This window comes from Aulostomus chinensis, chromosome 6 (assembly GCF_037954235.1).
Source record: "Aulostomus chinensis isolate RoL2024-O1b breed Wild chromosome 6, RoL_Achi_v1.0, whole genome shotgun sequence".
In the NCBI taxonomy this organism is placed as follows: domain Eukaryota; kingdom Metazoa; phylum Chordata; class Actinopteri; order Syngnathiformes; family Aulostomidae; genus Aulostomus; species Aulostomus chinensis.
Genome location: NC_141325.1, coordinates 23,424,900 through 23,448,179, shown reverse-complemented (window position 1 = coordinate 23,448,179; position 23,280 = coordinate 23,424,900). Strand labels below are relative to the sequence as shown.

Sequence of the window (23,280 nt, the reverse complement as noted above, 5' to 3'; positions counted from 1 at the left end):
GGAAAGTTTTAGCACTGAAGAGACCAAAAGAAAAGTTTGACTTTGACTTGATTTTTGTTCTCTAAGATACCTTCTTCTCGTGCTACATTGATAAAGTGGACTTGACGTTAGTAGTCAAGCTCACCCGAGACAAATATTTCCCTCAGGTTATTCTGGGGTAAGATACTGACATAGCTGTGCTTCCCACTTCCCTTGTAGAATACCTGTCTTGGACCTTCAGTCATGAGAACACCACCAGCTACATGGCCTTTAACATCTCAGAAACCCATGGAGACAACTTTACCATCTCCTTTATGATGCGCTCCCTCAAGAAAAATGGTCTGCTCCTCCAGCTCTGTCGAGAAGAAAATCCATATCTGACAATCTACCTGAAGGAAGCTGCAGTTGCTATCTACAGCCCTCACACCACACTCCGGTCTGAGGCCAAATTTGTCACTGATGGCAACAATAATTTGGTGACTATAGAGGTAAACTACGGCCATGTGGTGTTCCCCATAGCAGGGAACCTCCGTGCCCTTGGGAATATGAGTGTAGAGGCAGGAGATGTGGCATATATTGGTGGGCTCCCTGTTGGAAAGAACATGAATGTTTGGGGTGGAAATTTCAAGGGCTGCCTTCAAGACATTCGAGTGGACAACAAGCAACTCTCCATTGTGGATCATACAGAGGGGATGGAGTTTTACCAGGCCAGTGTGGCGGAGAACGTGCTTTTAGGATGCCATAGTGATGACGCATGCAAGGTATTGTAAACAGCTGCTACATCTCCTAAATATTAACACCTTAACCACAGTGTTGACTTTTTCAAGTACAATTTATTAACTGAAAATGTGAATATTTTTCCTCTATACATTGGTATTGAACTATGAGTGTTTAAATGCACTCAACCTAGAAAACTACAACTTGCCATTCAAGGAACCACGATAAAATGATAATTCAGACCAAAAAGAAAAAAAATTCTTTGTTATTTTGGTCGAAGTATGGTCTACAGGGATGGCACCAAAGAACGGATCATGGTTTTACCCAAAGTCAGACATGAAATGATGAGTTTTCATTAGCCAAAGCATTAGTAATGCATTGCTTGGACTGAGGAAGACAATCAATCCAAGAGTGGTTGAGAATTTCATTTTGAACTCAAGTACCAGACAATTGTCTGCAATTCTGAACCCTTTTGGCCTTTTCTGAACTCTGTCCATCATTCACAGCACTCATAGCCCCTCAACAGTTTAAATATAGGCTAACGATTTTGACTGAGTATTCATGTTGAGGAGCTGGACAATACTCATCTCCTGATTAAATACTTGGGTTCAATTTAATTTATATTGAGATTAAAGTATTGCAACTTTACATTCTGATCATTGAATATTCTGAATTTTTGCAATTTCTTTCTCAAATTGAACAGGGTAACAGGAAATAAGAGTCAACCACCAAGGAAAAAGTCAGATCTCAGTCCCCTTGCTCTCATTTGAAAACACTTTTTCACACTGCAATACAGTTCCTGAATCTTTCTGTCCCTAAAGCACTGTTATTGGTGGTTTTCAACATGTAATATTGGTGGTTTCCTACTTTAAGAAGTGCTAAATGAACTGAGGGATGCCCTCTTAAAGAGAAGTGCGCCTGGTGCAGCAGTGCTAGCAATTCCATAGAAAACACTGAAAAGCTGTGTGCAATTGATGAAAGAAAAAAAATGTGAAATTGGGGATTTGAATCTGGAGCTAAACTTTGTGGTCAGTTCTCTGAATGCTCTTCCATGAGAGTGGCTCCCAAAAAAGCTGCATGTCATGGTAACGTTGTTAAAGCTAATTTGTAATCATGAAAACTGAAAATCTCAATGTTTTTCCTAACTGTGAACACTGAACTGATGCTAATTGGCTTAGAATCTTGCTGTGCGGCCTGATGGTCGGCCTGCACCGATTGCCTCAACCTTATTGACATTGATCTGGTTGTGAATCCCTTTGATCTGTAAATTACCTCTTAATCCTCTCTGCAGCTTTTACCTGTGCAGTCGCCTTGGGTTAGAGATTGTACAAGTGATTGTCCAATCCATCCATCTGTGTTTGTCTGTGCACAGGATGAGCCCTGTTTCAATGGTGGACAGTGTCAGGTCACCTGGAATGACTTCAAGTGTGACTGTCCCATTAACTACTCAGGCCGGCTCTGTGAGACTCGTTTGTGGTGTGTCGACAACCCGTGCTTTGATGGTGTGCACTGTGTCGAGCTACAAGATGGCTATGAGTGTGAGTAATCCTCTGGTAATGATATTATTCTCTTTAATTGCAGCAAGTTTGTGTTTACTGTTTAGGTTACGAATAAGACCCATGAAGTTTCAGAGGGTCAAGTTGACACTAAATGAACAGGACAATATGCCAACCTTAGATCCTCGGACATCAAAGCACAAACTCCTTAGTATGAGAGGGAAGGAACTCTATGACCTCAGCAGTCCTACTCCAAGAGGTGCTGAGAGGAACCTATAAAGTATAAGTCACATACAAGAGAAGATAACATAAATGTGGAAAAAAAAATTCTAAAACACCTCAGAAACATTTAGAATCCTCAGGTGTCTTATTGCATTGATGAATTACAATTGAAACTCCAGTTATTTTATGTTAAATCACTAATTTGCTTTAGTGAGATTTGAACTTTGACAAAAAGGGAAACTGGTCAGGAGTAACAAAATAATCACAAGGATCAGTGCAGTCATACTGGAAGTCATGGTGAATTTGTTTATATCCAAAACATTTGGAAAAGCCCATAATTGTATTTTATTTACCTGTTTACGTGTATTCATTGTTCCTTTATTGATGAGAAGACAATAAATTGTCCAGAGACATTTATTTTCTTAAAGAATAGTCCGTTAAAACAATTCTTCCTTCTGAAGTCTGACTGTATCAAGCACAAATGAGGAACAGAGATAATCTTTCAATCCTGATTGATTTTTTTTATTTTTTTTTTTATTTGAAACCTTACCATCTACACCAACTGATGCAGGCAGACTTTGTTTTTCATTTGTGTAGTAGTAATCCCCAACACATGTAAACACACTTTGACATCAGCTCACTGCATGCTTCTTAAGTCAATCAATAGCTTTACATGACTTTGGACAAAGGCAAATTATTGTGTTGGATCATAAGTTATTATCATGAGTTAAAATCCATGTAAATAACATTAGTAAGACTGAAACTCTACTTGTTACAGATGGACTAACATACTTTCTTCCAGCATGTATGATGATTAAATTGGCTCCTAATCAGCCCAATGCTCTTTACGTGTCTGTAGGATCCTCTGGGAGGTTACTCTGGAAGGTGAACGGTGAACAGATAGAGGCATATCTCAGAGGGCAAAATTACAGAAAAAAAAACAATGCATTTCTTGACAGATAATTGTCTCAGCTTAAGGAACTGAAGGTGGCCGACCGAAAGGAAAGCTGCTTGCTGGTGATTAAGTTGTTTTAATATGTGATGAAAAAAGATGTACTAAACGAAATTGTGATCGCAACCAGCTGTAAGGAGGCATACTGCCAGCTACATTTCCATAGACAGACATTCTAAAGTGAATAAATCGATTCTTCCATGTTCATAAATACTGGGACTATTAGAGTAGCAATAACAAATGACCAATCCAGCTATACTTGTAACTGCAGTTGTGTATGAATCAATGCCAGAACATTCACAAATCCCAAATTAAGATTTTCCTCCAGGTGTAACTTTCATCATGTAAACTTAAAAAAAACCCACTCACATGACCTTCTCTACCCATAGGTTTAACTGAAGCCACTTTTCAGGACAATGCCCTCCAGTATGCTGCCAACAGCTCCCTGCTGAGCCCTGTAACCAGCATCACAATGGACATGCGAACAAGGGACGAGAACGGGATCTTGTTGAGTGCTGCCAACAGAGCTGAAGTTTTCTGCCTTGGTCTACTTAACTCTACCCTTTTGGTCAAACTCGATAGTGGGGTGAGTGCAGATCTGCTGGCTTTCACAAGTGACAAGACCATTGCTGACGGGGCTTGGCACCATATCCAGCTGACCATGGTGGATCCTGAAGAGTCAGTGTCCCGGTGGCGTCTCACTGTGGATGGGCAAAGAGTGGGTGGTAGCTTTGGCGTTGGTGGCACCCTGAATTTCCTCAATGATTCCAAAATCACACTGGCTGAGAAATTCACTGGATGTTTAGGGGACGTGAGAGTTGGTGGAGTCTACCTGCCACTTGTGACCGTACCAGATGCACCTCAGACAAGTCGCTTCTCCAGACTGAGAGGACATGAGCCAATCATAGGATGCCAAGGTGCCCCGATTTGTGATTCTCAGCCATGCCTCAACCAGGGTGTATGCCAGGACCAGTTTTATGAGTTTAACTGCAGTTGCAGTCCAGGATGGGAGGGGGAACTGTGTGAGATGGAGATAAATGAATGCTCTTCAACCCCCTGTGTCTATGGCACATGTACAGACCTTCTGGCAGACTACCAGTGTGACTGTGAGCCTGGATACATAGGGAAAGACTGTCAGGATGAGGTGGACAACTGTTTAGAGTTCAGCTGTGTGAATGGAGGAATCTGCGTGGAGTCGATGGGAACTCACACATGTTCATGTCCCCAAGGATATGTTGGAAAACGCTGCCAGTGAGTAAACAATTTAAGCTTTTCTATGTCAAGACAGCAAACGTGACTATAAATTCCTTCTGCAGTTATTGATTGATCATTTAGATACTGTCCAAAATTATTCTAATGCAGGTGACCTTTGCCTCCAAAATTGTATGTCCATTTCTACAGAGATTTGTGTGGCTGTCTGCCAGCATCAGATACTGGCTGGATCATCAACAAATTTTAGTTTGTTTGTTTACATGAAGGACCATGTATGAGATACGTTTGTTTCAGAGGGAAGATGCTTTTTTCCATCTTCATTATCTGGTATATGATACTAATAAGTCAAGTCAAGTCAATTTTATTTGCATTTATAAAATCACAACAAAAGTTATCTCATTACACTTTACAAGTACAGCAGGTCTAGTTCCTCTCTCCTTCAATGAATTTACACCCAACAATTCTCCATGAGCAAGCACATCCTGCAGCAGCGGCGACGAAAACCTTCCTTTTAACAGGCAGGAACGTCGAGCAGATCCAGACTCAATGGGGACGGCCTTCTGCTTTGACCGGTTGGGGCTAAAGAGAGCAGGAGAGCGGGGCAGAGACAAAGACAGATAATGGAGGAAGACAGATATGCAGAAGGAAAGAGAGGGATAGAGATAAAGAGAGAGAGAAAGTGAAGAGAATGATGGACTGATGGGGATGTGAGAAGGTGGTGCTACAGGTGGCTGCTTGAGCCTCTTCAGGTCTGTAGCCTCCTCCAGCAGCACCCAGGATCTGGGATGTGGGGAGACTGAATGCTCCAGAGAAGAAGATGAGTCAGTAACACATACAGTATGAGTATGATTTATATATATGACACAGATAGGACGACAGAGAGGAAAGAGAGAAGCCCAGTGCACCATGGGACATCCCCTGGCAGTCTCAGCCTATAGCAGCATATCTAAGGGCTAGCCGAAGCAGCCCTAACTATAAGCGTTATCAAAAAGGAAGGTCTTAAGTCTGCTCTTAAAAATAGAGAGGGTAATAAACAAGATTAAACTGCTTTCCTCTGCATGTGACAATGCTAGCCTCCAGGTATGCACAGTAAAATAACTACATATGACTGTAAAAAAGAACAAATAAATACAGATGGCATGTTCGTTAAAGTTTTTTTTTTTGCAGAAATTTGTTCTTAAATCCTGTGAGAAGGTTTTTTTTAGCCCTCAATTTAGTCTTTAGGATTAAAAAGTGCTGTAAGCATAAGACATTTGTGGACATTTTATGAATGAGGTCCAGAGTGTATAGAATTAATTGCAATTCATATCTCATTGTATCAGAGGGAACATAGGGCAGAGGGTTAGAGCAAAGAGCTGTGGGTTATTCTTTTCTATAACATGTTAAAAGTGATAAATCCATGTGTATTCATGAACCTGTAGTTCAAATGATGAATGATTGTGATGATATTTTTTGTACTGTATGTGCAGAGTTTGACATTAGAAAGCTCTTTTCACAGTCACTGATGAAAGTGTGCATCTCTGTACGTATTGGTTGGAAATCAGATTTTAAGAGGCTACAAGTATGATTCATGATATCACAAATAGTTTGGAATCTGATCCTGGTCCAGAATTTTACGCATAATTTTGATGTGGAAACTTGAAGCATCAATGTTTGCACTCTGGAGTGCAAACAGATGTTTCGAGTGAAGAAGGAGACGTCTTGTCTCATTCCTAACACGTAAGTAAAACTGAACTAAATGATAGAATGCCAGGGCAGCCTATGATTTATCAGTTGACCTCTGAAGAGGGAGTTCATCATTTGATGACACACAGTGTAATCATAATTTACAAACCCCACTCTCCTGCTTTATTTTACCCCCCAGCCGGTCATAGCAGATTCCCATTAAGCTGCTCAACATTCCTGCCTGTCAAAGGAAGGTTGGGTGTAAATTCATTGAAGGAGTGTGGTACTGGACCTGCTCTACTTGTTAAGTGTCACAAGATCAGTTTTGTTGTGATTTGGCGCTACACAAATAAAATTGACTTGACTTAACTTGACTAACCCCTCAGTGGCAGTGTAGGTCCATACAGTGTAATACAAACTATATTCCTTTGTCCAATAGGTGGCGCTTCCCTCCAGCTGAATGTGATAAAAACACACCTTGTCTTAATGGAGGTGTTTGTATAGGAGATGACACTGGAGGTAACTGCACCTGCAAACCGGGATACACTGGTGCCAGGTGAGAATTTCCTCATTCACAACTGCTTAACAAGAGAATGTGAACCTCTAGTCTACGCTTTTGGTCTCTTATGAATCTTGGGAAATGCATTCAAAATTCTTAAAGCTGGGGATACACTGCACAATCTGTTCCAGTTTGCAGCAATCATCACTGGTTGCGTACAGTTGGTGTGGCAGGTTGGCACAGGATTCTGTATTTGTATGAGAGGTACATACTCAAATCTGCAAGTGTGTGAGGACAACAGACTCCTCTAGATTTGAGACTTGTGCAGTGTTTCCCCAGTGTTAGTGTGTTCTATCTGGGAAGATTGTATGGATTTGGAGAGCTAAGTATCCTCCCAAAAGGCATTTTGCAATAGACTGAGGCATGGGCAGATGTGTCTCTTCACCACTGGGCCGGCGCCAACGTAGCCACCAAATGTGCAGGGGTTGGTCAGACCAAACAACTGTGAGCTGTAAGAAGGGGTAGATGTAAATTTTAAGGTCATTAATACACATTTATGTGACGGCTATCATTTACTTGTTTTCAGTGCATATTGTTACATTATTCAAACTTAAATGCTTATGCAGACATGACTACTTGGGGGACCGCTCTCTGTTCTTCCAGGACTGCGGTGGGGGTATGGACCCCCCCGTCCCCCCTTCAACATCTGCCTATGAACTGAAGCAAACTCATAACTACAAAATATTTGTAATCTTCAAATTCTAATACTGCTGCTGTTGTATCATCAAGCATATTTATGTTGTTAAAACTTCTAAATTGGTACATTACTCTGATAAGATCAGCCTTAGCCTCAGTCTGAATGCATTCATTTTCCCCAAGCTAATCAGTTTTGCTGAACGCAAAGCAAAGGGCTGAAATTTATGTTCTATTTACTTATGTATTGTAATTGTTCTGAATTAAAACTAATACTAAAGCAATATTTCCATCAATACCTTGGCTTTTATGTTACCTTTAGCTCCTTGAACTCTTAGAACATTAAAACTAAACCAGGCAGGTTTATTGTTTACATCATATTTAATTTTATTTCAGATATATTAAAATTATATGCTGTGATGGTGATGTCATCCAGCACAATGACCTTACAGAGTCGTCCTGTCTTCTGGAGTTTGTGCTCCCAGGTACTGATGGGCGAAGCAGTTTTGTTCAGTCTCCAGAGTCACTAGATTCAGTTCATTAAAAAGAGTTGCTCAAAAGATTTGTTTACCAAGGTGCCACACCTAAGCTTTTTGACTGATCTACAGTTCAGCTGATTCTGACAGTTGAAGCTGCTGGCTATCACTCAGGGCTTGCATTGACTGTACAGTACATTTGGTGACTGAATAAGTGTACGTGCACCATTCCCTGACTCTGAAAGGATCTGAAACACAATCTCACTTGGGACTAGTAAAGTGCCTGCACCTCAAGCAGACATTGCTTAGTCCCCTCTCTTATCTCTACATTCACCTCTCATTATGGGGCAGCCAATATTTTAGTGTGGAAAGTTTGTTGAAATAACTGGGAACTTGAAGGTATGAGTTTGTGTTTATATGGCTTTGTAAAGTAAGTATAACAACATAAAGTCCAGGCTACATAGCCTGTTAGCTTGGGGTATACACAGGGATACACTCACTCAGAGAATGATTCAATTCATGCGTTCACTGGCAACGAATCACGTCCAGCTGCAGCAATCTTTGCATGCTGCCACTGAGAGAGCTCAGCTAAAGTGTTTCAGTAACTAATCCATACATTCACCTATCAATAAGAACAACTTTCCAGGAACGGAAACAAACATGCCTGAACGTGTCAGGTCAGGGTCAGGAAAGTGTTTGTTTGTGAGCTATTGCACTGTCAGTTAGTGTTGTGTTAAAGCCTTGCTGATGTCTTTCAGGTGCGAGACAGAAATAGACGAGTGTGAATCGAGCCCTTGTCTCAACGGTGCCACCTGCCTGGATAGACTCAACCACTTCCAGTGTTTGTGTATGCCGGGTTTCAGCGGCCTACTGTGTGAGAGCGATGTAAGTGGGGCCATCTTTATATTAACTTACAGCCTTAACATAAATAAGTTCATAGTCACAGTAAGCAATAATTGAATTGAGACAAAAGTATTTTGATCTCAGTCACATTGCTTAAGTGTGTTTTAGACATGTTTGCTCCTTAATTACACTAAATTTCACCAGATTTTTCAGTTCTTTTGCAACACATAGAGCAGATAAACATCTTCACATACAATGCAGCTCTACATCCAGCTTATTATAAGTACAGTTTCCTGCATTATTAGAAAGAAAACTCTCAAAGGTGAAAGAGAAAGACAATTGAATGTAGAACCTGGGGAAACAATGTGGGTGGGCATCTTCAGTCAATAATCAGACTTTGCTCTGTAGCATGCAAACATGAATGTTATACTCTACAAGAAACTCATGGAAATACCTTAATTGTCTTATTTAGAATGAAGTCAGTGGTCAAATTATTGCTTTACATGTAAACAGCTGCTGTTGGTAAACTTTAATGGCAGTATTGGGTAGATTTTTTCAAATGAAAAATAAACTTGGTTTATGGTGTGTTCAGTCCAAACGGAAAGAACATTGTTATCTTCAGACTGTGTTTTTTATTCATTTTACTGGGGATGAGTACCACAAACACCCAAGTGGTCAACCAACGAATATTCCTCCTTCTTGACAAAGAAGAAGAGCACCAGAGGCGAATTCAATATTATTGAAATGAAACGTTTGCATTACACAGCCTGCTGGATATGTTTTTGTTTTCAAAATTTTCACCCGAGTGTGACACTTTTCAACTCGAGTTACTATGCAATTAACACAAATTCCATGTCAACTGTAGCACCCAGCACTAATTGGCAATTTTTTTTGCCTCTGCATTTGTTCTGAACAAAACAAAACTCCTAGCAAGATATTGAATAAAGAAAGAAAGCATTGTTACAGATACATCAGTATAATTAAAGAACTACAACTTATATAGCTTTTCCAAAGGTTGTCCGATCAGAAGATATGGTCATATATTACACACTTTTCTTCTCTCCTGCCTTTTTCAGAAAAAGGAACAAAAGGAGCGAGTTCCATGGCTGGTAGTGACCATTCCCTTGACCACCCTGTGTGTGTTACTAGCAATCCTGGTGGTGTTTTTCCTCATCATGACAGCCCGAAAAAAGCGTCAGTCGGAGGGCACATACAGCCCCAGCTCACAGGAGGTGGCCGGGGCCAGGCTGGAGATGGGCAGTGTCCTCAAAGTGCCCCCTGAGGAGAGGCTGATCTGAGGTCCACAGCCCTTTCTCGCAGCCATACATACAAAGGATGTGTCTAAATAAAGGGTGGAGAGAACATATGCTCTATGGTGTCATGCTGGGGGGCCTCCTGCCCTACAGGGAAGTGATGGATGGCTAGATGGATAAATCAGTGACTGATCCTCCACCTTGGAACACGACTGATGTTGAAGCCTTGGAGATGAACAGATTGAGATCAGAGGATGGGAGAGGAGAATGTGTTCATGGATGTGGTCATTCTGAGAGGAGTGCAAATGCAGGAGACTAAAATTATGTTTTGGATCATTTATGAATTTGGAAAAAATTCTGGGTAGTGATGGATGAATTCATGCAGGTGATGATGAGGAATTCATCGTTTATGAACATGTATTTATTTGGGAAAGCAAAATCTTGTTTGCAATCAAAACATTTCTCTATGGGTGCTCCTCAACTGTCTCAGATGAGTGTGATGGAGGAAAGAGGAGCGTGTAAAAGGGAATACAATGTATTGGAGATAAATAGTCACATTTCAAATTTTACTTGAAAATGATTTAATATCAAGAGTCCTTTGATCACCACCATAACTCAAATATCATATACTGGAGACAGTACCTTTAAAGGGTCACATTTTATGTACCGCTGATGATGTCTACCTGCTTAAATCAGCTTGTGCTGAAAGGCAACTAATTTACAACCGACAGCATTAGTTAAAATTTGGGTTATGCTTTTTTAAAGACACTGTCAATCTCATGGGACTCCCTAAAAACTGGGTGGGGGTTGGGTGGGAGCCCTCTGTACCCTATGTGCTATTGTTGGCATGTAATGGTTACTTTGGATAAGCAAAACATAGTCTTTGTCTCAACCCCAATGTTAGACCTTACTTCTTCTGTAGTTATCTTTCAACTTGTGATTTTCCTTTTGTGATCAACTGGAGATTCAGCTGCAGCTAGACTTCAAATACATTTGATAAATTGGGAAATATGAATCAATAATGATATATATTGAAACATATTGACATTTATATGGACAAATTTTGTTTGGCTAATTTTTGTTACTCTGATATCAGTGTTTTTATCCAATAATGCCCAGCTAAAACACACTTGCAATTCCCATGTCCATAGTTGCAATACCAAACATATAAATGATGGGAAAACATGAATATTCCTGGCCCTATTTAAGTGATCTATAAGCACAAGCTGGTACTCGGTCAAGCGCGAGCATCATTGCTAGTTTAAGCCAGCCCACATGATGTTTTCATGCCAATTGCCTTCACCTTTTAACTAACAAACACACTTGTGCAGCATCACCGACAGATGCTTAAATATGACAATGAGGCATGATCTAGTGCAACCATCTTAGAGCACAGTAAAACTTTTGCACGATAGACCAAGAAGAATCTGGTATTTGGTCAGTAGCGTTACGTGTGAAGTGCTATTTAAAGGGCGCATCATTTAGATGAGCAGATGCACGCCCATGGAAACATTGGCCACCACCTCCTCCCAGGCCTGATTCACCTCTGATGACGTCAGGGGATGTCTACTGCACCCTTGTAAATAAACTTAAGATGCGTGTGCGCGACTTCATCTAGCGCATGAGGAGGTCCATTTCTTTAAAGAGAAGCGCTCACTTCTCCCCATCTGAAATGTCTGTGCCACTGAAATAGCAACATGCCAAGACCTGGCGCCACCTGGGCTTTAAAGGGAATGACACGAGGCGCTGCGGTTGGTCTGATTGACGTCAAACCCAAAATACTGACTGCCTCTTTGGGCCATGGTTTGAACACTGTTTAAGTTTTGTCTAAATAGCAAAATGAGTCTGAAAACGCCCTGAACACATGGTGATATATAGCACCATCTGCAAACCTCCTGGTACCATAGATCGCTCTGTGTGCCCTCCTGTTTTGCATGAATCAAAACTAATGCATGAAACTGAAATGATTGTATTTTTTGATTAATCCAGGCAGGTAGGGGCAGTTACAGGGGTGTGCACTACGGTTCTGCAAAACCAGTTTTTGGGGTGTCCCCCTTTGTTTGAAGTGTCTGGGAAAGAGTGTGTAATAACTTGCCTTATGGGACTGGTAGGATGATTTTGGGACTAGATTGGACAACTTGCTTCAGTTTCTTAACTTGAATCTTTATCCAGCATGTGTCCCACCTCTATGGTCATTGAACACCGAATCACTTTAGTCATTTACCTCGTTCAGTTTAGCTGATGCGAATGCTGGTCCGTTTGCCCCCTTGGTGCAGTTCAATCGACCAGGTGTAAACAAAGTTATTATACTGGTGTCTCCACCAAACTGATCAAAAAATCAAAATTAAAGTGAGATTGAATTGAAGCAGTGGTGTAGCTACGCTATGGTACAATTGTGATGTCTGACGTCTGTCCTGCCATCTACCAGTCCACTCATTTTTCAAGTTTGAGCCTAAATGGCGCTTTACTCCCAGACACATCTGCCAAATAAATTTTGTTTCTTCCTCTTTTGGGTTTAATGGCAATTGGCAAACGACCTTATAAGTGCATTACCAGCTAATAGTTTGTAGTGACACTAACCATACAAGAGGGGGAAACAATTTATTTCATGAGCTGATTGAGACCAGAGCAAATTAACCCCTTAGGACCTGGGTGGATCTTCTCTGAGGTCCATCAGTGATATTGATGGTGCTTGACTTTAACTACTGCCACAGTGTCTTTTGTTTTTACAACACAAGTCAATGTTCCTCCTTTTTATTGTTGTTGTTTAAAAAAATAATAAGTTGCAACATTATTCAAGGAGGCCGCACGGTGGTGCAGTGGTTCGCACTGTCGCCTCACAGCAAGAAGGTTCCAGGTTCCCGGCTTGGACACTGGATCTTTCTGCGTGGAGTCTCCATGTTCTCCCTGTGCCTGCGTGGGTTCTCTCTGGTACTCCAGCTTCTTCCCACAGTCCAAAGGCATGCAATTGGGGACGAGGCTAATTGATACTCTAAATTGACCACATGTATGACTGCGAGTGTGAATGGTTGTTTGTCTATATGTGTTGGCCCTGTGATGGACTGGCGACCTGTCCAGTGTGAACCCCGCCTCTCGCCTGTAGCTGCTGGGATAGGCTCCAGCCGCCCCCCCCCCCCAACCCTTAAAAAGAACAAGCAGAAGAAAATGGATGGATGAATGGATGAATGGATTATTCAAGGAAGTTTGTGCTCTTATACTACCATGACCATCTGAAGCATTTTTCCATCATGTGTTTTTGCAGTTTTTCATTCAAACACAGAATTCCAGCTTCTTTCACAGAGGTGTTTCTTTCTAACCAAACTGATGCAATGTTTGGTTTTGAAAAAAATGTGCAAATTGGTCATGCAAAGGAGCATAAGTCAAGAACCTCTTAACTTAGTGTGCTGATGGACATCACTTCAGCCACAAACTCTTATGTTGCTATGTCCTGACTCAGCAGGTGCACTGTGTGATTTATCCTTTGTGTTTATAATGTGAAGTCCCTAAAATACTTTGTCACTGAATTCATTTTTTGGAGCATATTCCAGGGAAAAATATGGTGAATCTAAGATGATTGCATCAGTTTTTGTAAATGTTGATAAGTTTATTCCATTGTCAGAGAAACTTAACATCATTTATATCTCAACTAAGAGTGAAAATGTTTGAAAACACAGGACTGTAAAGACACAAATGGATTGTATTACCATTTTAAATTGTAAATACTGTTCAGTTTGGCTTATTCTAATCATAATGCAAGGTCTTCATTCTGTTTCATTTCATAAGTTCAGCTTTTTTTTTAATTACACATGTAAGACTGTAGAAGTCAACCTTTGTGTTTTAAATTATCTCCCAGAGCTCTTCATTTCATCTATTTTCAGTCTGAAAAACTTTAGACTATGGACAGTATATTTGCTAAAGCAAGTCAACAAGCCGTAGCGCGCTATATGGAGTAAAAAGGCTTCTGCATTCTCTACAACCATCTATAAGGTTTCTCAAGCAAATTGTCCACCTATTTGTGAGAGACAAAACCATGCAGGAGCATTCTCTGTATATTATTTGAAATTATGCATAAACAAAGTGGAAAAAAATGCACAAAAGCTTGTAAATTTCCCCTAGTTTCTTGTATCTAGACACAGACATAGACACAGTTACATTATCTCATCTCACTCCCGAGACAGCAAAGGAGCACTTTACCTTAAACATATTTATCTATTTCAAAAAAGCATTTTCCACACCTCATTCATACAGCACTCTAAGAGACATAGTTACGTCAAACTTCAACTTTTCTCTGATAGCAAGCTTTGGGAAAAGGTTTTAAAAAAAAAAAAAATTTTTTTAGATCAGATAGTCCCACATCAAAACTCCAAGGAATTAATTTGAGCTAGGAGACCTTAGCCCGTTATCTTTGATGCTACTGCACTCACACGTGCTCAGGGACTTGTTGCCTTTCATTGCTTACCAGTGACTTTATTAGACCACTAAACCAGGATACACAGCACTGACAGGATTTTTGCAGGTTGTAAGGTGACTACTAACAATGAATGTTGTATCAAATGTCATTGTAGAGGTGACAGTTAGAACTTTGATGGTGATGGTTATACCGATAACTCAGATTTAGAAGATTGCTCATTTCATCTCTCACGTTGGGGATTGTAATGTGGTTGTGCATCTTCAGTATTACTGGTAGTGAGGATTCCATATTCTTTGATATGCCACAGTCTCCCATCATTGGATGCTCTTGTGCATAAGGATTGGTACTCTTGCTGCCTGCCTGAAAGCCAGTATGGTTCCCTTTAAAATGTTAGCAGGCAATTTACAGGTATGTGCATGATGACATGCAAGTATGTGCCTTCATGTTCTCCAGCATCCTTTGGTTGTTTTTGTCTTGTGTCTTACTCAGTAGACCAATTCAAGCCTTTATAGATGACCAGGCAAAGGAAGTTCCCTCATGTTAACAATGTACATGGACACAGCTCTGCTCATTTTCAAATATTCTTGAACTTATGTTTCACAGGCAATCACTTTTATACAATAATATGATTTATATATATATATATATACAGAAAAGGAGCCCAACGATGTATGTACAAAATGGTAGTGATATCACACTGGAGTTGTTTGTACCTAAAAGCTGTACTATGTACAGCACATTGTAGATCAGTTCATGAGGAGTTCTGTTCCCAAGTATTATATGTTTACTATGAGAATATACAGTGTAATATATATTGTACATTTGGGAATATATTGTCATGTGAGAGTTTCATAGTTACATTAACACTGGAAATTTTCCTATTATTTAGACTTACTAGCATTAGGAATGCTATACGATTTGTTATTATTCTGCACTTCTATTTCTTTTCTCCCAATGTGAATATCTCATTTTGAGTAGAACTCTTAAAGATGGACCCTCTGTATCATTGTAATCGTATGTGTGTATATATATATATATATATATATATATACACACACACACACACACACACACACACACACACACACACACACACACATATATATATATATATATATATATATTTTTTTTTTAGGTATGGTATGAAATGTGTCATACAATGCTCAAGGAATAATAAAACATCAGGATGGCATGTCTTTCTATTTTATACACTTACCTATATTTAATTTGGGCCTGAGCCTGAAGGTACTTCAGGCGAAGACCCTATGATGTTTGCTCATTTTTTTCTATTTCCTATAAATTGAGGAATTCAAATAGAAAAATCAGGATGGAATATATTTGTTTGATGAAACCATATTATTTTGAGTTTATGATGGCAGTTTATGCCACCTTAAGCATTTGGATAAAGCTTTAGGATAAAACCTGTACTAATTAGAAATCATAGGAATAACAATTTTTGAAATCGCTCCAGGGCTGCACGGTGGTGCAGTGGTTCGCACTGTGGCCTCACAGCAAGGGGGTTCCGGGTTTCGAGTCCCGGCTCGGGCGCGGGATCTTTCTGTGTGGAGTCTGCATGTTCTCCCTGTTCCTGTGTGGGTTCTCTCCGGTACTCCAGCTTCCTCCCACAGTCCAAAGACATGCAATTTGGGGACTAGGCTGATTGATACTCTAAATTGACCGTAGGTGTGACTGTCAGTGTGAATGGTTGTTCGTCTCTGTATGTTGGCCCTGCGATGGACTGGCGACCTGTCCAGGATGAACCCCGCCTCTCGCCCGTTGATGCTGGGATAGGCTCCAGCCCCCCCACGACCCTTACTAGTAAGGAATAAACGGAAGATGACGATGGATGGAAATCGCTCCAGTATGCAGCAAGGGAAAAGTTGCTTGTAGCCTCAGAACACTCTTTAATGTAATCCTGTAGTAAAAGTGCTATTTTTTCACACTGTCATTCTCAGATGGTTATTATAACTGTCTGACAACTTAATGAATGTCTGCAGCAGATCTCTCCCTTCTTGGAAAAGGCTTGGAAAATTGCTCTCTTCTATGATGAACAGTAGTCATCCTGGTCGAAATGGTCTCCGCAGACCCAAGGGTGAGGTATGAGCATCCATTTCCAGAACAACTAGCCAAAACTTCCATGTGTCCGTATCAAAATAAAGTAGTCTATGAAAGCTGCATTCAGTGTTGCACAACATTTTTGTTGCCACAACTCTGATATGCACACACACACAAACCAGATGTTTTATTTAATTCGAAATGCATTCAGTAACCCAACACAATCATGTGATTTCCTGCAACATCTCATCTTTTGCAAGGAGTGAGACTTCTGCCTGAGTGATAGTTGGACACAGACTACAACAAAAATGGCTAGTACCAGCTAAAGGTAGAGAGACATGTTCATTTCCCTCACAATGCTGTGAGACAATTATAGTATTCTGAGTCTGTCATTGTGAAAAAAATGAAATTTTAGAGGGTCTTATCTGACAGTAGCTAGTTACCCATTATGCAGGGTGGCACAGTGGTGCAGTGGAGAGCACTGTCGCCTCACAGCAAGAAGGTTGGGATCTTTCTGTGTGGAGTCTGCATGTTCTCCCTGTGCCTGCGTGGGTTCTCTCTGGGTAGTCCAAAGACATGAAGAGGGGACGAGGCTGATTGGATACTCTAATTGACAGTAGGGTGAATGGACTGGTGACCCATTTAGTGTGTATGCCACCTCTCGCCCAAAGTCAGCTAGGATAGGCTCCAGCCCCCCCCCCCCCCACACACACACACACACACACACACACAGCCCTTAGCTGATAAGCGGTATAGAAAATGGATGGATGGATGGATGGATGGCTCGTTACCCATTGGATTATGTTAAAGCATTCTCTGGTGATGCAGGCAGTACAGGCATTATTTGTACTTGTGTTTGAAAGGGAGAAGAACATGATCAAATACAAATTGTATCCGTCAGCTGAGAAGAACTTCAAATTTGAAGAATCACCTGCAAACTAAGCAAGGCTCTGCAACGCTGGCGACAAAGTATATGAATAATGCCGCCAGCGTTGCAGCTCCGTAAGAAGCAACTTTTGTAGCTTTAGAGGAATTAAAACACATCATAAGCAAGTTATTTTTCTCAGTAGGTGATGCAAGACATTTTGCAGGTGTCACAAAGGTGTGACTAGACTGCCTCATAAAAATATGTTTTTTCCCTTCTTCTGTGAAAAATATTTGAATTGTAATTTGTAATAAGTGACACATTTTGTAATGAAATTCCCTCAAAATACATTGACTTGGTAGATGTCAAAGAAATCTTAATAGGTCCATCCCAGTCAATCAAGCCCATCTCTGTAGAAGAAAAGAAATTTCCAAATTCGTGAGTAAACATTGTAATCATTAGAAATGTTTACCATGGACATTAGATTATTTCTATACATGCACAATTTGGGTCCAGAAGAATTTTAAGATTTGAGGGTGGCATGGCTCAGAGGTACAGTGGCCATCTAGCAACCTGCAACAGACTGGTGACCCGTCCAAAGTGTGCCCCGCCTCCCACACAATGTCAACTGGGATAGGCTCCAGCCCCCCCCCCCCCCCCAACCCTACACAGATAAGTGGTAAAGAAAATGGATGGATGGATGGATGGATGGATGGAAACCATTACTGTAGAATTACCCATGGAAACGGTTGAACATACAATTATACAAGATACTAAACCCCTAATTGCTCCTGATGGTCCTGCTGTGGACTGGCGACCCATCCAGGCTGTACCCCGCCTCTCACCTAATGTCAACCAGGATAGGCTCCAGCCCCCCCCCCATGACCCTTAATGGATAAGTGGTATAGAAATTAGATGGATGGATGGATGGTCTCTTTGGGAAACACAGGGACCACATTTAGGTATGTGTATTTCCATGCAGAAAAAAAAGACAGTTACGCTTTTGTAGCAGAAATACATTTGTGGACCAAATTATCTTCATGCTGAACGTGCAACATCAATTATGATTTATGAAAACCTCTCTTTTAACACAGAAAAACATTCACAGCCTATTAAAAATGACTCACCAAAGCAAAAGAAGCAATGAAACAGGAAATGCAACATGTGTGAATGATGGCCAATTAAAAATAATAAGAATATGATGGATATGAGGATGGAAGAGGTGAAAGACCGAAAGACGGTTTTGCAGAACAAATCCATTCATGTTGAAATATGTTGCGTCAGAAATCCAAATAGTCATATAGACTGATTAAATCTACTGCTCTATAACACTGATAACATTTATATCTGCAATAAAATAAAGGGGTGGGGGAGGTGGGATGGGTAGGTCCCCCACACCCCCTTCCCTCACCCCCTTCTTTGAAACTAATGGTGCTTTCCTTTGTGTCTCTGAGTAACACCAACCCCTGGTGGATGGTGGGTGGCATGGTCACTGCTTCTCCTCTTAATGATGGAAACTGAAAAAAAGAAAGGCAACCTCCTCCTCCTCCTCCTCCTCCTCCTCCTCCCTGATTCTACAGTGTGGGGGTGGAGGAGCCAGGAATGCTGGCATGCAACCCTGAGATCTTCTTGTCACTCCAAACTGTGTTAGAGGAGGACACAGAAGAAAAATAATCACATTATCATCCGTTCAAATGGTTCTTCTTTCACTTAAATGTATCCGATTTGGATAACACTTTACACGTGGGTACATTAGCAAGTTAATGTGGTGATAAGCGGTAACACGCAGCTCAAACCACGTCCCTGAATGATTGGTGGGAACTGGAGTAGGTTGTTTTAACAAGGGTGTGTGATGACTGACCATTGACAGTCTCGCTGAACATGAATAACAAATATATTGAAGTGAACTTGTTTTTCCGTAATATCTCTATAAGTACTTATTTCTCTGGAGGAGGCTCCACCACCACGTTATTTTACTGTTGCCTCATGATGGGGGAAGAGTTAGGATTTCTGAATCCAATAGCGATGCTCAGTTTTGAGCCCAATTGATGGGATTTGACAAAGTCTAGCTCCATCCCTTTTTGCCCCATTAGTGATATATTACCAGTGTTATAAAGTATGTCTGTATTAGACTTTATATGAATCAGTTTAATATATAAAAATCAGTTCTTTTTTTTAAGACCTGCATGAACCAGGGGGAGGAGGCTCCACCACCACGTAGAAAAGCCCCTCAATCTAATACCTGCCATCAGTCAGGCTTTCCCAAATGGCCAAACCAGTGGAAACCCTAAAATCCAACTGTCTTTTTTAGCAGGAAATTGTGCTCAGGAGAGTTATGATGATGCTTTAGGGCGTTCTATTGTTTCCATTGGAAGTAGAGAGGGTGTGATTTCTGGACCCAATCGAAATATTAGTAAGGTAGCGGAGCCCCCCTCACCTGGATATGTTGTAGTCGGATAAATATATTAGCAATGTGTTAAATATCATGCAGAAATTTCCTCCACATGATTTACAATATGGATGAGACAAGTGCCACAACTGTCCAGTCAGCATGTAATAATTACAGCCGAATAATACGTACATAATTTTTGGTCAAGTTTAAGTTACTGACAAACCTACAATGCACAAGATGAATCTTTACGGAAAATGTTTTGGTCCTGTTGAAAAACACTTTTGTCATTAATGTAGCTCATAAGTAACTGAAGATTTGTGTCATTTTATGTCACCATTGACTGTTGAAATAAAATGACAAATCTTTGCTTCATTAATGACAGAAATCTGGAGTAGTCAACAATCAAAGGTATCAATAATTACAATCATTTATGAAAAAACATCATCTGAAAATTTAATAATCATAAAAAATGTAGCTCATGTTCCTGACACTGGTACTCTTTCAATGGCACTGTTCATTGTCAGCAGCTAGTTTCCAGGTTTTGGCGCTTTTAGTACTTTCACTGTCTTGTGACTAAACTAACTTGCTACATATATTCACCTCCAGTCAAGCAGAGTAATTAGCAGACACACCCATCCATTCTGCCACAGATTTAATGACCTCCTTCCTTCAGTTAGAGACATTTTTAAACCCATTTCAGACCTTGAAAATCAAAATCAAAATCTATGACATTCTAAGACTTCAAGGATCCGCGGGGAACCTAAGTACCAGTAATGATTCATTGTCAGATCAGCTGTCAATAGGCTGTCACCACACCAACATGTCTCGAACACACTCTGTGAGATACAGAATATTGACATTGTGCTCTACAAATAAACGTCATTATATTCTCTCCTTCCCTGGCCCTCAGTGTACTTCAGCGACCCGTGTGCACCTCCTCCTCCCATCTGCCCCTCGCTCTTCCTGACTGGATGGCTGGCTGGCTGGCAAGTGACAGGACTGACAGACGAGGCCTGTTCCTGGGTTAGTATCATGTCGGTGGGGAGCGAAGCCTCCCGGCGGCGTCAGCCATCATGGTGCCAGCTCCAGGTCTAATGAGGGAGAGTGCCGCCTCGGCATTCACTCCCCCGTGTCAGGAATCGGCCGACAAATCAGCAGTGCATCACGGGCCCACCACAAATGATATGTTGACAAATGCAGATATTTCACTTTTAATTGACACTAAGAGACAGAGATGATCCGGCTGCCAGGGCTTCTGAGGAGACAAGGACGAGACAAGATGGGAGAGAGATAAGGAGGGGGGCTGGGTGGTAAAACAGTGTTAGAGAAAAGAAGATGTTGGGGTAGGCCTTGGAAGATGTTTAATATTTGCGCCGAGTGTCATTTTTTCCTGTGGGTTATGGTTGAGGGGAAGAAGAAAGGGGGGCTGAGATTAGAGGTGTGTGTTTCTGAGACTTGTCAGCACTGACAGCCGCTCTATTATACGGAAGCCTTACAGCCGACTGACTCCTCTAAACCTTGACAACACTGCCTATTCATTTAGCCAGGTGGGCTTTCTCTGTAAACTCCCCTATCTCAAGTCTGCCTGACAAAGGCTGGATTTAGGGAGCATTTGATATTCAACTGTGTTTGGCTCTTATTGTTTGCCTTGTAAATCCAATTCGGGCCCTTTAAATACTTAATTCCAAACACTGTCAAATAAAAATTATCTTACTGCAGGATTCTGTCATGATTGTTCTCCAAGATTTTACTCCAATATTTATACCAAGTTGGTATGTTTGCATGTTTTTTTGGGTTGTTCCATCGTGTTCTCATTAACATCACATCTCTTGAACACCTTGAGGTTATTTCTTCAAATCTGGCTAAAACACCTACTGAGACTTAACAATGAACTGAATAGATTTGGTCATCGGCCAAGGTCACTGCAGGCACACATTGGAGAGGCATATTATTGTCATTTATTTAAATGTGCTCCTCTGCCGCATTGTGCACTTTTCAAACCTCTTGTCTTCACATAAATGACCAAACTTCAGCTCGGACCTATGGCTAAATTTACAATCTAACGAATACTAGACCGTTCAAAAATGTTAACACTGACGAAACAGCCAAGCTTGCAAGGCCTTCCCATGTCATCTTTGTTATTTTAATAAGAAAACCTTTAACATTATTAGAGAACTTGCAGTTTACACTTGTTAATTGTACACAACCTCACGTTGTGGAACTTTAGCATCACTGAAACATGCCAATGGAGCCCAAATGAAAGTGGAAGCACAGATGGTGTAAGAGAGTATCCTATAAAACAATGCTGCAGTTGTAATCTCATATGCTACTGTATCAATCAAGTGCTGAATGGGAGTTGATTATATTCTTGAATCTTTTTTCGCAATCCAAACTACTGTACTCTCTTTTTTTGACCAATGATCTCCAATGTGTAACCAATCCTTTTTTGAAATTTATCAATGGTCTCCTATTTTTCTTATTTTTCACAGGCAAGATTTGCAGATATGCCACAAAGTTAGCGAAGGGAACCTGAATTTAATAAACTTTAGAAATGTTTTGTGTGTCACAAAAGGGCAGATTAAGTATTTAGTTGTGTCACTGCTTCAGCTGTCATTGAGGTGGATGAGGTCTGAATTTGAAAGCCAATTAAAGGCTTACAGCAAAAGCTTCTCCTTCTTGCTTGTCCTTCTGAACGACTATGTGGGTAAACACGGAATAGTGGTGAAAAAATATTTTCTTTAACTGATAAAAATGTGAAATGTTCAGGGTAGATTAACAATCGTGATAGCGAACCAAAAGGAAACTATTAAAATGTTAAAACGTCAACAGGGTTCATGTGAGCATTAAAGTTAATCTGAAAGCTTTCGTAGGAGCTAACAAATCTGCCTGCTAGCTAAGGCTCCTGTGAATGCACCATCGTTTGAGAATAATTTCCAAAGAGGTTAACAGATCCCTTAATGTCAGTCAGTTAGACTGTAGCATTTGGGGTAGTTGCTTCTTACATCCGCCAAAGGGGTTGTGTTTTTACTGCTATTAATTAGTTAGTTTGTGTCGTCAACAGGGTTATGAAAACAACTACCAGGCTGATGAGCTGATTTTTATGAAAGTTTCTGGGGGAAGCCAAAAAAGAATTTATTAAATGCTAGGACAGATAGCCACCTTTTTTCTTTGGAAATTTTACAGGGACCTTGGCAGAGCCCCCCCCGAGTGGAGTCACAAAATTAACACACCCCCTCTGCCTTCTGACTGAATCCTTTTAATGTCACGGACAGATGACAGCTTAAAATAAGAGCAGAGAATCAAGAAGATTAAATCTGTAAAGATGGGAGCAGCTGAACTGCAAGGAATTATAAGAAATTCCCTCCAAAACCCCCACAACCACTCGTTGCTGCAGTTGGAAATGATGTCAAACTGAACATTCAGGTGTAGTTTTGGATCAAACCCCATTAAGTTCAATTTCCTCATATTCCATACATTTCTGCTCATTCCATAAATTTTAAATGGCCGTCCCATACTCTAGTTAAAAAAAATAAAAAAGAGTCTCTAATCA

General features: G+C 40.7%; 1 protein-coding gene across 1 annotated transcript in view; it reads left to right on the top strand.

Moving 5' to 3' along the window:
• LOC147260476 (protein crumbs homolog 2-like) overlaps nucleotides 1–15,444 on the top strand; it is a 36,212-nt gene extending 20,768 nt beyond the window's left edge. Inside the window, exons 8-13 of the mRNA XM_086207081.1 lie at nucleotides 199–740; nucleotides 2,069–2,234; nucleotides 3,756–4,617; nucleotides 6,683–6,799; nucleotides 8,670–8,796; nucleotides 9,831–15,444. Coding sequence (XP_086063207.1) covers nucleotides 199–740; nucleotides 2,069–2,234; nucleotides 3,756–4,617; nucleotides 6,683–6,799; nucleotides 8,670–8,796; nucleotides 9,831–10,052 — 2,036 coding nt within the window. The 3' untranslated portion in view covers nucleotides 10,053–15,444. The remainder of the gene's footprint in view (nucleotides 1–198; nucleotides 741–2,068; nucleotides 2,235–3,755; nucleotides 4,618–6,682; nucleotides 6,800–8,669; nucleotides 8,797–9,830) is intronic.
• The last annotated feature ends 7,836 nt before the right edge of the window (nucleotides 15,445–23,280 follow it).